Source organism: Pelophylax lessonae (genome assembly GCF_965119305.1).
Source record: "Pelophylax lessonae genome assembly, contig: HAP1_SCAFFOLD_77, whole genome shotgun sequence".
Taxonomy (NCBI): Eukaryota; Metazoa; Chordata; class Amphibia; order Anura; family Ranidae; genus Pelophylax; species Pelophylax lessonae.
In genome coordinates this window covers 163,391-180,165 of record NW_028120141.1, presented here as the reverse complement: position 1 = coordinate 180,165, position 16,775 = coordinate 163,391, and the positions used below count along the sequence as shown (strand labels likewise).

The 16,775-nt window shown below is 44.4% G+C and overlaps 1 protein-coding gene across 1 annotated transcript in view; it reads right to left on the bottom strand.

Moving 5' to 3' along the window:
- Window positions 1-16,775, bottom strand: part of LOC309543483 (WD repeat-containing protein 97-like) — a gene marked incomplete at its 5' end in the record, with an annotated part of 218,063 nt that overhangs the window by 149,861 nt on the left and 51,427 nt on the right. The window contains one exon of the mRNA XM_082275962.1: window positions 1,127-1,200. Within this exon, the coding sequence (XP_082132088.1) occupies window positions 1,127-1,200 (74 nt within the window). The remainder of the gene's footprint in view (window positions 1-1,126; window positions 1,201-16,775) is intronic.

The window sequence follows — 16,775 nt, the reverse complement described above, 5'->3', positions numbered from 1 at the left end:
AGGTGACTGAACACCTCATACCTCACTCCTAGAGGACAGGTGACTGAACACCTCATACCTCACTCCTAGAGGACAGGTGACTGAACACCTCATACCTCACTCCTAAAGGACAGGTGACTGAACACCTCACACCTCACTCCTAGAGGACAGGTGACTGAACACCTCATACCTCACTCCTAGAGGACAGGCGACTGAACACCTCATGAAGTACTGCAAGGGGACAGGTGACTGAACACCTCATACCTCACTCCTAGAGGACAGGTGACTGAACACCTCATACCTCACTCCTAGAGGACAGGTGACTGAACACCTCATACCTCACTCCTAGAGGACAGGTGACTGAACACCTCATACCTCACTCCTAGAGGACAGGTGACTGAACACCTCACACCTCACTCCTAGAGGACAGGTGACTGAACACCTCATACCTCACTCCTAGAGGACAGGTGACTGAACACCTCATACCTCACTCCTAGAGGACAGGTGACTGAACACCTCATACCTCACTCCTAGAGGACAGGTGACTGAACACCTCATACCTCACTCCTAGAGGACAGGTGACTGAACACCTCACACCTCACTCCTAGAGGACAGGTGACTGAACACCTCATACCTCACTCCTAGAGGACAGGTGACTGAACACCTCATACCTCACTCCTAGAGGACAGGCGACTGAACACCTCATACCTCACTCCTAGAGGACAGGTGACTGAACACCTCATACCTCACTCCTAAAAGGACAGGTGACTGAACACCTCATACCTCACTCCTAAAGGACAGGTGACTGAACACCTCACACCTCACTCCTAGAGGACAGGTGACTGAACACCTCATACCTCACTCCTAGAGGACAGGTGACTGAACACCTCATACCTCACTCCTAGAGGACAGGTGACTGAACACCTCATACCTCACTCCTAGAGGACAGGTGACTGAACACCTCATACCTCACTCCTAGAGGACAGGTGACTGAACACCTCATGAAGTACTGCAAGGGGACAGGTAAAATTGTTACCAAAGATGTGAGCTGCTGAAACATGTGAAAATATTTAGCTCTAACTTCTCATTATCATATCTGAATTACAGTGGATTCAAATATTTTACAGGATCAAATATTATAGATTACCCTGGAAACAACTCTTCTGAAATCCTCCCGCAGATCTCTCCACAAATGATTGGCTTTACTTTGGCATCTCTCATCTGCAACAGAGAATTTCCATAAATACCAGAATATTGTATAGCATAGAGTATTATTTATTCCTACAAGAGATAACAGACCAGTATATGACCAGTATAGGAGATAACAGACCAGTATAGGAGATAACAGACCAGTATAGGAGATAACAGACCAGTATAGGAGATAACAGACCAGTATAGGAGATAACAGACCAGTATAGGAGATAACAGACCAGTATATGACCAGTATAGGAGATAACAGACCAGTATAGGAGATAACAGACCAGTATATGACCAGTATAGGAGATAACAGACCAGTATAGGAGATAACAGACCAGTATAGGAGATAACAGACCAGTATATGACCAGTATAGGAGATAACAGACCAGTATAGGAGATAACAGACCAGTATATGACCAGTATATGAGATAACAGACCAGTATATGACCAGTATAGGAGATCTGTAGATGGGAGGACAATACAGAGTATTATATATAATAGTATAGGAGATAACAGACCAGTATAGGAGATAACAGACCAGTATATGACCAGTATAGAAGATCTGTAGATGGGAGGACAGTACAGAGTATTATATATAATAGTATAGGAGATAACAGACCAGTATAGGAGATAACAGACCAGTATAGGAGATAACAGACCAGTATATGACCAGTATAGGAGATAACAGACCAGTATATGACCAGTATAGGAGATAACAGACCAGTATAGGAGAGAACAGACCAGTATAGGAGAGAACAGACCAGTATATGACCAGTATAGGAGATAACAGACCAGTATAGGAGATAACAGACCAGTATAGGAGATAACAGACCAGTATATGACCAGTATAGGAGATAACATACCAGTATATGACCAGTATAAGAGATCTGTAGATGGGAGGACAGTACAGAGTATTATATATAATAGTATAGGAGATAACAGACCAGTATAGGAGATAACAGACCAGTATAGGAGATAACAGACCAGTATATGACCAGTATATGAGATAACAGACCAGTATATGACCAGTATAGGAGATAACAGACCAGTATATGACCAGTATAGGAGATAACAGACCAGTATATGACCAGTATAGGAGATAACAGACCAGTATATGACCAGTATAGGAGATAACAGACCAGTATATGACCAGTATAGGAGATAACAGACCAGTATAGGAGATAACAGACCAGTATAGGAGATAACAGACCAGTATATGACCAGTATAGGAGATAACAGACCAGTATAGGAGATAACAGACCAGTATATGACCAGTATAGGAGATAACAGACCAGTATAGGAGATAACAGACCAGTATAGGAGATAACAGACCAGTATAGGAGATAACAGACCAGTATAGGAGATAACAGACCAGTATAGGAGATAACAGACCAGTATATGACCAATATAGGAGATAACAGACCAGTATATGACCAGTATAGGAGATAACAGACCAGTATAGGAGAGAACAGACCAGTATAGGAGAGAACAGACCAGTATATGACCAGTATAGGAGATAACAGACCAGTATAGGAGATAACAGACCAGTATAGGAGATAACAGACCAGTATAGGAGATAACAGACCAGTATAGGAGATAACAGACCAGTATAGGAGATAACAGACCAGTATATGACCAGTATAGGAGATAACAGACCAGTATATGACCAGTATAGGAGATAACAGACCAGTATAGGAGATAACAGACCAGTATAGGAGATAACAGACCAGTATAGGAGATCTGTAGATGGGAGGACAGTACAGAGTATCTATAATAATAAAATCCAAGTGTCTCTGCGTCCTGTCCCTGTGTCTGTGGGATTGCCCCACGGACAGCCGTTGGGAGTGCAGAGACTTCGCCCCGCCTCTACTTCAATCAGTTAGGGCAGGACTTTTTTTTTTTTTTTTTTTTTAAAGCCCGTGGTGTGTAAAACACACTCAAAAGACTTACACCCGATGCATAAAAAGTGCACACACGCAAAACATGAGACACACAAAAAGTGCACAAGGCGTACACATGGCCCTCCTCCTAAGAGGAAGGGCCCTGACCCTGATCCCCCGGGGCGTGAAGCTCCTGACAGGGACTGAGGTACTCACTTAGGTCCGCCCAGCCAAAGCCAGGCAGACCCCGTTCTCCAGGGGGACTGCTGAAACAGCCCACCCCAAGTACTAGGTGGGGCTCCCCCGAAGGGAGACCCCACAAGAGAGGGCGAACTAAGCCAGAAGGCCATATCCACCCCCTCCCAAGACTTTCAGGGCAGGCCCGAGGACCTACGCCGTACTAATCGTGCAAGTGACAGTACAACCAAAAAGGGACAAACGTGAACACACAACAAAGAAAAACAGAGTGGGGAAAGGGGAAGTGGAGAAGTGCTGGGTAGTGCCAAAGTGCGAGACCTTGGCAGGCCCCCCGGCCAGGAATAAAAAATTCCTCTGGTCTAAGCCAAAAGGCCGCCCCAAGAGGCAGGTGCAGAAAAAGTGTGATGGTGCAGTGACCAAGGTGCCGAAAGACTCAGGTGAGCTGCCCCTCACCAGTGAGAATTAAGGCACCCCTGGACTGACACTCCAGGGGCACGTACACTACGGGCTTTTTCGGTCTCAGCCCCTGGCCAGACCCCGTGGTAGCCCTATCCCATCAGGAGGCATCAGAACTTTAGACAGCTTAGGGAGAACCTGCCTTCAACTGGGGACAAGCCTTTTGCAAGGCCAGATTCAACCCAGGAGGAAAAGCTCTCCCACCGCCATCCGCCATTCCTTACCAATCACATCCAGGAGCAATACTAGCCGTGGTCGCCCGGCTTTCTTGCTCCCTTCAAACTGACAGGGGCGGACCCATTCAAATCAGAAGGCAGCGGACCCATCCGGCTTTCTCTGACATGGCCTACTTCCCGGTCCTCCAGTTACGCCCAGACCGCCCCGGTTCATTTCAGCACCTGCCGATACCAACCACCAAGGTCCATACCAACTGATAAGAACAGATACTACACTTGATCTTAGCCAAAAGGCCGAGAAGCGGGAGAAAGGGCCAGAATTTCCATAAATACCAGTATAATTGTATAGCATATAGTATTATTTATTCCTACAAGAGATAACAGACCAGTATATGACCAGTATAGGAGATAACAGACCAGTATAGGAGATAACAGACCAGTATATGACCAGTATAGGAGATCTGTAGATGGGAGGACAGTACAGAGTATTATATATAATAGTATAAGGAGATAACAGACCAGTATATGAGATAACAGACCAGTATATGACCAGTATAGGAGATAACATACCAGTATATGACCAGTATAAGAGATCTGTAGATGGGAGGACAGTACAGAGTATTATATATAATAGTATAAGGAGATAACAGACCAGTATAGGAGATAACAGACCAGTATATGACCAGTATAGGAGATAACAGACCAGTATATGACCAGTATAGGAGATCTGTAGATGGGAGGACAGTACAGAGTATTATATATAATAGTATAAGGAGATAACAGACCAGTATAGGAGATAACAGACCAGTATAGGAGATAACAGACCAGTATAGGAGATAACAGACCAGTATATGACCAGTATAGGAGATCTGTAGATGGGAGGACAGTGCAGAATATTATATCACCTATAATAGTAAAAGGGATAGTGATAGTAATAGGGATGGTGAATACTATGACTAGGGTGAGGATATTGATTACCTGTCCACAGGTAAGGAGGAGTATAGAGAAGGCAAGTACTATGACTAAGGTGAGTATTGATGAGTACTATGACTAGGGTGAGTATTGATGAGGATGGAGATGGTGAGTACTATGACTAAGGTGAGAATTGATGAGGATAGAGGTGGTGAGTACTATGACTAGGGTGAGTATTGATGAGGATAGAGGTGGTGAGTACTATGACTAGGGTGAGTACTATGACTAGGGTGAGTATTGATGAGGATGGAGATGGTGAGTACTATGACTAGGGTGATTATTGATGAGGATGGAGATGGTGAGTACTATGACTAGGGTGAGTATTGATGAGGATGGAGGTAGTGAGTACTATGAGTAGGGTGAGTATTGATGAGGATGGAGATGGTGAGTACTATGACTAGGGTGAGTATTGATGAGGATGGAGATGGTGAGTACTATGACTAGGGTGAGTATTGATGAGGATGGAGGTGGTGAGTACTATGACTAGGGTGATTATTGATGAGGATGGAGATGGTGAGTACTATGACTAGGGTGAGTATTGATGAGGATGGAGGTAGTGAGTACTATGAGTAGGGTGAGTATTGATGAGGATGGAGATGGTGAGTACTATGACTAGGGTGAGTATTGATGAGGATGGAGATGGTGAGTACTATGACTAGGGTGAGTATTGATGAGGATGGAGGTGGTGAGTACTATGACTAGGGTGAGTATTGATGAGGATGGAGGTGGTGAGTACTATGACTAGGGTGAGTATTGATAAGGATGGAGGTAGTGAGTACTATGACTAGGGTGAGTATTGATGAGGATGGAGGTGGTGAGTACTATGGTTAGGGTGAGTATTGATAAGGATGGAGGTAGTGAGTACTATGACTAGGGTGAGTATTGATGAGGATAGAGGTGGTAAGTACTATGACTAGGGTGAGTATTGAGGAGGATGGAGGTAGTGAGTAGTATGACTAGGGTGAGTATTGATGAGGATGGAGATGGTGAGTACTATGACTAGGGTGAGTATTGATGAGGATGGAGATGGCGAGTACTATGACTAGGGTGAGTATTGAGGAGGATAGAGGTGGTAAGTACAATGACTAGGGTGAGTATTGATGAGGATGGAGGTGGTGAGTACTATGACTAGGGTGAGTATTGATGAGGATGGAGGTAGTGAGTACTATGACTAGGGTAAGTATTGATGAGGATGGAGATGGTGAGTACTATGACTAGGGTGAGTATTGATGAGGATAGAGGTGGTAAGTACAATGACTAGGGTGAGTATTGATGGGGATGGAGGTGGTGAGTACTATGACTAGGGTGAGTATTGATGAGGATGGAGGTAGTGAGTACTATGACTAGGGTGAGTATTGATGAGGATGGAGATGGTGAGTACTATGACTAGGGTGAGTATTGATGAGGATGGAGGTAGTGAGTACTATGACTAGGGAGAGTATTGATGAGGATGGAGATGGTGAGTACTATGACTAGGGTGAGTATTGATGAGGAAAGAGGTGGTAAGTACAATGACTAGGGTGAGTATTGATGGGGATGGAGGTGGTGAGTACTATGACTAGGGTGAGTATTGATGAGGATGGAGATGGTGAGTACTATGACTAGGGTGAGTATTGATGAGGAAAGAGGTGGTAAGTACAATGACTAGGGTGAGTATTGATGGGGATGGAGGTGGTGAGTACTATGACTAGGGTGAGTATTGATGAGCATGGAGGTGGTGAGTACTATGACTAGGGTGAGTATTGATGAGGATGGAGGTGGTGAGTACTATGACTAGGGTGGGTATTGATGAGGATGGAGGTAGTGAGTACTATGACTAGGGAGAGTATTGATGAGGATGGAGGTGGTGAGTACTATGACTAGGGTGAGTATTGATGAGGATGGAGGTAGTGAGTACTATGACTAGGGAGAGTATAGAGGGGGGTGAGTACTATGACTAGGGAGAGTATTGATGAGGATGGAGTTGGTGAGTACTATGACTAGGGTGAGTATTGATGAGGATGGAGGTGGCGAGTACTATGACTAGGGTGAGTATTGATGAGGATGGAGATGGCGAGTACTATGACTAGGGTGAGTATTGATGAGGATAGAGGTGGTAAGTACAATGACTAGGGTGAGTATTGATGAGGATGGAGGTGGTGAGTACTATGACTAGGGTGAGTATTGATGAGGATGGAGGTAGTGAGTACTATGACTAGGGTGAGTATTGATGAGGATGGAGATGGTGAGTACTATGACTAGGGTGAGTATTGATGAGGATAGAGGTGGTAAGTACAATGACTAGGGTGAGTATTGATGAGGATGGAGGTGGTGAGTACTATGACTAGGGAGAGTATTGATGAGGATGCAGGTAGTGAGTACTATGACTAGGGTGAGTATTGATGAGGATGGAGATGGTGAGTACAATGATTAGGGTGAGTACTATGACTAGGGTGAGTATTGATGAGGATAGAGGTAGTGAGTACTATGACTAGAGTGAGTATTGATGAGGATAGAGGTGGTGAGTACTATGACTAGGGTGAGTATTGATGAGGATGGAGGTGGTGAGTACTATGACTAGGGTGAGTATTGATGAGGATGGAGATGGTGAGTACTATGACTAGGGTGAGTATTGATGAGGATGGAGGTAGTGAGTACTATGACTAGGGTGAGTATTGATGAGGATGGAGGTGGCGAGTACTATGACTAGGGTGAGTATTGATGAGGATGGAGGTGGTGAGTACAATGACTAGGGTGAGTATTGATGAGGATGGAGGTGGTGAGTACTATGACTAGGGTGAGTATTGATGAGGATGGAGATGGTGAGTACTATGACTAGGGTGAGTATTGATGAGGATGGAGATGGTGAGTATTGATGAGGATGGAGATGGTGAGTACAATGATTAGGGTGAGTACTATGACTAGGGTGAGTATTGATGAGGATAGAGGTGGTGAGTACTATGACTAGGGTGAGTATTGATGAGGATGGAGATGGTGAGTACAATGATTAGGGTGAGTACTATGACTAGGGTGAGTATTGATGAGGATAGAGGTGGTGAGTACTATGACTAGGGTGAGTATTGATGAGGATAGAGGTGGTGAGTATTATGACTAGGGTGAGTATTGATGAGGATGGAGATGGTGAGTACTATGACTAGGGTGAGTATTGATGAGGATGGAGATGGTGAGTACTATGACTAGGGTGAGTATTGATGAGGATGGAGATGGTGAGTACTATGACTAGGGTGAGTATTGATGAGGATAGAGGTGGTAAGTAAAATGACTAGGGTGAGTATTGATGAGGATAGAGGTGGTGAGTACTATGACTAGGGTGAGTATTGATGAGGATGGAGGTGGTGAGTACTATGACTAGGGTGAGTATTGATGAGGATAGAGGTGGTGAGTACTATGACTAGGGTGAGTATTGATGAGGATAGAGGTGGTGAGTACTATGACTAGGGTGAGTATTGATGAGGATGGAGGTAGTGAGTACTATGACTAGGGTGAGTATTGATGAGGATGGAGATGGTGAGTACTATGACTAGGGTGAGTATTGATGAGGATAGAGGTGGTAAGTAAAATGACTAGGGTGAGTATTGATGAGGATGGAGGTGGTGAGTACTATGACTAGGGTGAGTATTGATGAGGATGGAGGTGGTGAGTACTATGACTAGGGTGAGTATTGATGAGGATGGAGATGGTGAGTACTATGACTAGGGTGAGTATTGATGAGGATGGAGGTAGTGAGTACTATGACTAGGGTGAGTATTGATGGGGATGGAGGTGGTGAGTACTATGACTAGGGTGAGTATTGAGGAGGATGGAGGTGGTGAGTACTATGACTAGGGTAAGTATTGATGAGGATGGAGGTAGTGAGTACTATGACTAGGGTGAGTATTGATGAGGATGGAGATGGTGAGTACTATGACTAGGGTGAGTATTGATGAGGATAGAGGTGGTGAGTACTATGACTAGGGTGAGTATTGATGAGGATAGAGGTGGTGAGTACTATGACTAGGGTGAGTATTGATGAGGATGGAGGTAGTGAGTACTATGACTAGGGTGAGTATTGATGAGGATAGAGGTGGTAAGTACTATGACTAGGGTGATTATTGATGAGGATGGAGGTAGTGAGTACTATGAGTAGGGTGAGTATTGATGAGGATGGAGATGGTGAGTACTATGACTAGGGTGAGTATTGATGAGGATGGAGATGGTGAGTACTATGACTAGGGTGAGTATTGATGAGGATGGAGATGGTGAGTACTATGACTAGGGTGAGTATTGATGAGGATAGAGGTGGTAAGTAAAATGACTAGGGTGAGTATTGATGAGGATAGAGGTGGTGAGTACTATGACTAGGGTGAGTATTGATGAGGATGGAGGTGGTGATTACTATGACTAGGGTGAGTATTGATGAGGATGGAGATGGTGAGTACTATGACTAGGGTGAGTATTGATGAGGATAGAGGTGGTGAGTACTATGACTAGGGTGAGTATTGATGAGGATAGAGGTGGTGAGTACTATGACTAGGGTGAGTATTGATGAGGATGGAGGTAGTGAGTACTATGACTAGGGTGAGTATTGATGAGGATGGAGATGGTGAGTACTATGACTAGGGTGAGTATTGATGAGGATAGAGGTGGTAAGTAAAATGACTAGGGTGAGTATTGATGAGGATGGAGGTGGTGAGTACTATGACTAGCGTGAGTATTGATGAGGATGGAGGTGGTGAGTACTATGACTAGGGTGAGTATTGATGAGGATGGAGATGGTGAGTACTATGACTAGGGTGAGTATTGATGAGGATGGAGGTAGTGAGTACTATGACTAGGGTGAGTATTGATGGGGATGGAGGTGGTGAGTACTATGACTAGGGTGAGTCTTGAGGAGGATGGAGGTGGTGAGTACTATGACTAGGGTAAGTATTGATGAGGATGGAGGTAGTGAGTACTATGACTAGGGTGAGTATTGATGAGGATGGAGATGGTGAGTACTATGACTAGGGTGAGTATTGATGAGGATAGAGGTGGTGAGTACTATGACTAGGGTGAGTATTGATGAGGATAGAGGTGGTGAGTACTATGACTAGGGTGAGTATTGATGAGGATGGAGGTAGTGAGTACTATGACTAGGGTGAGTATTGATGAGGATAGAGGTGGTAAGTACTATGACTAGGGTGATTATTGATGAGGATGGAGGTAGTGAGTACTATGAGTAGGGTGAGTATTGATGAGGATGGAGGTGGTGAGTACTATGACTAGAGTGAGTATTGATGAGGATAGAGGTGGTGAGTACTATGATTAGGGTGAGTATTGATGAGGATGGAGATGGTGAGTACTATGACTAGGGTGAGTATTGATGAGGATGGAGATGGTGAGTACTATGACTAGGGTGAGTACTATGATTAGGGTGAGTATTGATGAGGATGGAGATGGTGAGTACTATGACTAGGGTGAGTATTGATGAGGATAGAGGTGGTGAGTACTATGACTAGGGTGAGTATTGATGAGGATAGAGGTGGTGAGTACTATGACTAGGGTGAGTATTGATGAGGATAGAGGTGGTGAGTATTATGACTAGGGTGAGTATTGATGAGGATAGAGGTGGTGAGTACTATGACTAGGGTGAGTATTGATGAGGATAGAGGTGGTGAGTACTATGACTAGGGTGAGTATTGATGAGGATAGAGGTGGTGAGTACTATGACTAGGGTGAGTATTGATGAGGATGGAGATGGTGAGTACTATGACTAGGGTGAGTATTGATGAGGATGGAGATGGTGAGTACTATGACTAGGGTGAGTATTGATGAGGATAGAGGTGGTAAGTAAAATGACTAGGGTGAGTATTGATGAGGATAGAGGTGGTGAGTACTATGATTAGGGTGAGTATTGATGAGGATGGAGATGGTGAGTACTATGACTAGGGTGAGTATTGATGAGGATGGAGATGGTGAGTACTATGACTAGGGTGAGTACTATGACTAGGGTGAGTATTGATGAGGAAAGAGGTGGTAAGTACAATGACTAGGGTGAGTATTGATGGGGATGGAGGTGGTGAGTACTATGACTAGGGTGAGTATTGATGAGCATGGAGGTGGTGAGTACTATGACTAGGGTGAGTATTGATGAGGATGGAGGTGGTGAGTACTATGACTAGGGTGGGTATTGATGAGGATGGAGGTAGTGAGTACTATGACTAGGGAGAGTATTGATGAGGATGGAGGTGGTGAGTACTATGACTAGGGTGAGTATTGATGAGGATGGAGGTAGTGAGTACTATGACTAGGGAGAGTATAGAGGGGGGTGAGTACTATGACTAGGGAGAGTATTGATGAGGATGGAGTTGGTGAGTACTATGACTAGGGTGAGTATTGATGAGGATGGAGGTGGCGAGTACTATGACTAGGGTGAGTATTGATGAGGATGGAGATGGCGAGTACTATGACTAGGGTGAGTATTGATGAGGATAGAGGTGGTAAGTACAATGACTAGGGTGAGTATTGATGAGGATGGAGGTGGTGAGTACTATGACTAGGGTGAGTATTGATGAGGATGGAGGTAGTGAGTACTATGACTAGGGTGAGTATTGATGAGGATGGAGATGGTGAGTACTATGACTAGGGTGAGTATTGATGAGGATAGAGGTGGTAAGTACAATGACTAGGGTGAGTATTGATGAGGATGGAGGTGGTGAGTACTATGACTAGGGAGAGTATTGATGAGGATGCAGGTAGTGAGTACTATGACTAGGGTGAGTATTGATGAGGATGGAGATGGTGAGTACAATGATTAGGGTGAGTACTATGACTAGGGTGAGTATTGATGAGGATAGAGGTAGTGAGTACTATGACTAGAGTGAGTATTGATGAGGATAGAGGTGGTGAGTACTATGACTAGGGTGAGTATTGATGAGGATGGAGGTGGTGAGTACTATGACTAGGGTGAGTATTGATGAGGATGGAGATGGTGAGTACTATGACTAGGGTGAGTATTGATGAGGATGGAGGTAGTGAGTACTATGACTAGGGTGAGTATTGATGAGGATGGAGGTGGCGAGTACTATGACTAGGGTGAGTATTGATGAGGATGGAGGTGGTGAGTACAATGACTAGGGTGAGTATTGATGAGGATGGAGGTGGTGAGTACTATGACTAGGGTGAGTATTGATGAGGATGGAGATGGTGAGTACTATGACTAGGGTGAGTATTGATGAGGATGGAGATGGTGAGTATTGATGAGGATGGAGATGGTGAGTACAATGATTAGGGTGAGTACTATGACTAGGGTGAGTATTGATGAGGATAGAGGTGGTGAGTACTATGACTAGGGTGAGTATTGATGAGGATGGAGATGGTGAGTACAATGATTAGGGTGAGTACTATGACTAGGGTGAGTATTGATGAGGATAGAGGTGGTGAGTACTATGACTAGGGTGAGTATTGATGAGGATGGAGATGGTGAGTACAATGATTAGGGCGAGTACTATAACTAGGGTGAGTATTGATGAGGATGGAGGTGGTGAGTACTATGACTAGGGTGAGTATTGATGAGGATGGAGGTAGTGAGTACTATGACTAGGGTGAGTATTGATGGGGATGGAGGTGGTGAGTACTATGACTAGGGTGAGTATTGAGGAGGATGGAGGTGGTGAGTACTATGACTAGGGTAAGTATTGATGAGGATGGAGGTAGTGAGTACTATGACTAGGGTGAGTATTGATGAGGATGGAGATGGTGAGTACTATGACTAGGGTGAGTATTGATGAGGATAGAGGTGGTGAGTACTATGACTAGGGTGAGTATTGATGAGGATAGAGGTGGTGAGTACTATGACTAGGGTGAGTATTGATGAGGATGGAGGTAGTGAGTACTATGACTAGGGTGAGTATTGATGAGGATAGAGGTGGTAAGTACTATGACTAGGGTGATTATTGATGAGGATGGAGGTAGTGAGTACTATGAGTAGGGTGAGTATTGATGAGGATGGAGATGGTGAGTACTATGACTAGGGTGAGTATTGATGAGGATGGAGATGGTGAGTACTATGACTAGGGTGAGTATTGATGAGGATGGAGATGGTGAGTACTATGACTAGGGTGAGTATTGATGAGGATAGAGGTGGTAAGTAAAATGACTAGGGTGAGTATTGATGAGGATAGAGGTGGTGAGTACTATGACTAGGGTGAGTATTGATGAGGATGGAGGTGGTGATTACTATGACTAGGGTGAGTATTGATGAGGATGGAGATGGTGAGTACTATGACTAGGGTGAGTATTGATGAGGATAGAGGTGGTGAGTACTATGACTAGGGTGAGTATTGATGAGGATAGAGGTGGTGAGTACTATGACTAGGGTGAGTATTGATGAGGATGGAGGTAGTGAGTACTATGACTAGGGTGAGTATTGATGAGGATGGAGATGGTGAGTACTATGACTAGGGTGAGTATTGATGAGGATAGAGGTGGTAAGTAAAATGACTAGGGTGAGTATTGATGAGGATGGAGGTGGTGAGTACTATGACTAGCGTGAGTATTGATGAGGATGGAGGTGGTGAGTACTATGACTAGGGTGAGTATTGATGAGGATGGAGATGGTGAGTACTATGACTAGGGTGAGTATTGATGAGGATGGAGGTAGTGAGTACTATGACTAGGGTGAGTATTGATGGGGATGGAGGTGGTGAGTACTATGACTAGGGTGAGTATTGAGGAGGATGGAGGTGGTGAGTACTATGACTAGGGTAAGTATTGATGAGGATGGAGGTAGTGAGTACTATGACTAGGGTGAGTATTGATGAGGATGGAGATGGTGAGTACTATGACTAGGGTGAGTATTGATGAGGATAGAGGTGGTGAGTACTATGACTAGGGTGAGTATTGATGAGGATAGAGGTGGTGAGTACTATGACTAGGGTGAGTATTGATGAGGATGGAGGTAGTGAGTACTATGACTAGGGTGAGTATTGATGAGGATAGAGGTGGTAAGTACTATGACTAGGGTGATTATTGATGAGGATGGAGGTAGTGAGTACTATGAGTAGGGTGAGTATTGATGAGGATGGAGGTGGTGAGTACTATGACTAGAGTGAGTATTGATGAGGATAGAGGTGGTGAGTACTATGATTAGGGTGAGTATTGATGAGGATGGAGATGGTGAGTACTATGACTAGGGTGAGTATTGATGAGGATGGAGATGGTGAGTACTATGACTAGGGTGAGTACTATGATTAGGGTGAGTATTGATGAGGATGGAGATGGTGAGTACTATGACTAGGGTGAGTATTGATGAGGATAGAGGTGGTGAGTACTATGACTAGGGTGAGTATTGATGAGGATAGAGGTGGTGAGTACTATGACTAGGGTGAGTATTGATGAGGATAGAGGTGGTGAGTATTATGACTAGGGTGAGTATTGATGAGGATAGAGGTGGTGAGTACTATGACTAGGGTGAGTATTGATGAGGATAGAGGTGGTGAGTACTATGACTAGGGTGAGTATTGATGAGGATAGAGGTGGTGAGTACTATGACTAGGGTGAGTATTGATGAGGATGGAGATGGTGAGTACTATGACTAGGGTGAGTATTGATGAGGATGGAGATGGTGAGTACTATGACTAGGGTGAGTATTGATGAGGATAGAGGTGGTAAGTAAAATGACTAGGGTGAGTATTGATGAGGATAGAGGTGGTGAGTACTATGATTAGGGTGAGTATTGATGAGGATGGAGATGGTGAGTACTATGACTAGGGTGAGTATTGATGAGGATGGAGATGGTGAGTACTATGACTAGGGTGAGTACTATGACTAGGGTGAGTATTGATGAGGATGGAGATGGTGAGTACTATAACTAGAGTGAGTATTGATGAGGATAGAGGTGGTGAGTACTATGACTAGGGTGAGTATTGATGAGGATAGAGGTGGTGAGTACTATGACTAGGGTGAGTATTGATGAGGATGGAGATGGTGAGTACTATGACTAGGGTGAGTATTGATGAGGATGGAGGTGGTAAGTACAATGACTAGGGTGAGTATTGATGAGGATGGAGGTGGTGAGTACTATGACTAGGGTGAGTATTGATGAGGATGGAGGTGGTAAGTACTATGACTAGGGTGAGTATTGATGAGGATGGAGGTGGTGAGTACTATGACTAGGGTGAGTATTGATGAGGATGGAGGTAGTGAGTACTATGACTAGGGTGAGTATTGATGAGGATGGAGGTGGTAAGTACTATGACTAGGGTGAGTATTGATGAGGATGGAGGTGGTAAGTACTATGACTAGGGTGAGGATTGATGAAGATGGAGGTGGTAAGTACTATGACTAGGGTGATTATTGATGAGGATGGAGGTGGTGAGTACTATGACTAGGGTGAGTATTGATGAGGATGGAGATGGTGAGTACAATGATTAGGGCGAGTACTATAACTAGGGTGAGTATTGATGAGGATGGAGGTGGTGAGTACTATGACTAGGGTGAGTATTGATGAGGATGGAGATGGTAAGTACTATGACTAGGGTGAGTATAGAGGGGGGTGAGTACTATGACTAGGGTGAGTATTGATGAGGATGGAGGTAGTGAGTACTATGACTAGGGTGAGTATTGATGAGGATAGAGGTGGTGAGTACTATGACTAGGGTGAGTATTGATGAGGATGGAGGTAGTGAGTACTATGACTAGGGTGAGTATTGATGAGGATAGAGGTGGTGAGTACTATGACTAGAGTGAGTATTGATGAGGATAGAGATGGTGAGTACTATGACTAGGGTGAGTATTGATGAGGATGGAGATGGTGAGTACTATGACTAGGGTGAGTACTATGATTAGGGTGAGTATTGATGAGGATGGAGATGGTGAGTACTATGACTAGGGTGAGTATTGATGAGGATAGAGGTGGTGAGTACTATGACTAGAGTGAGTATTGATGAGGATGGAGGTGGTGAGTACTATGATTAGGGTGAGTATTGATGAGGATGGAGAAGGTGAGTACTATGACTAGGGTGAGTATTGATGAGGATGGAGATGGTGAGTACTATGACTAGGGTGAGCACTATGACTAGGGTGAGTATTGATGAGGATGGAGATGGTGAGTACTATGACTAGAGTGAGTATTGATGAGGATAGAGGTGGTGAGTACTATGACTAGGGTGAGTATTGATGAGGATGGAGATGGTGAGTACTATGACTAGGGTGAGTATTGATGAGGATAGAGGTGGTGAGTACTATGACTAGGGTGAGTATTGATGAGGATGGAGATGGTGAGTACTATGACTAGGGTGAGAATTGATGAGGATGGAGGTGGTAAGTACAATGACTAGGGTGAGTATTGATGAGGATGGAGGTGGTAAGTACAATGACTAGGGTGAGTATTGATGAGGATGGAGGTGGTGAGTACTATGACTAGGGTGAGTATTGATGAGGAGGGAGGTGGTGAGTACTATGACTAGGGTGAGTATTGATGAGGATGGAGATGGTGAGTACTATGACTAGGGTGAGTATTGATGAGGATGGAGGTGGTAAGTACTATGACTAGGGTGAGTATTGATAAGGATGGAGGTGGTAAGTACTATGACTAGGGTGATTATTGATGAGGATGGAGGTAGTGAGTACTATGAGTAGGGTGAGTATTGATGAGGATGGAGGTGGTGAGTACTATGACTAGGGTGATTATTGATGAGGATGGAGGTAGTGAGTACTATGAGTAGGGTGAGTATTGATGAGGATGGAGGTGGTGAGTACTATGACTAGGGTGAGTATTGATGAGGATGGAGGTGGTAAGTACTATGACTAGGGTGAGTATTGATGAGGATGGAGGTGGTGAGTACTATGACTAGGGTGAGTATTGATGAGGATGGAGGTGGTGAGTACTATGACTAGGGTGAGTATTGATGAGGATGGAGGTGGTGAGTACTATGACTAGGGTGAGTATTGATGAGGA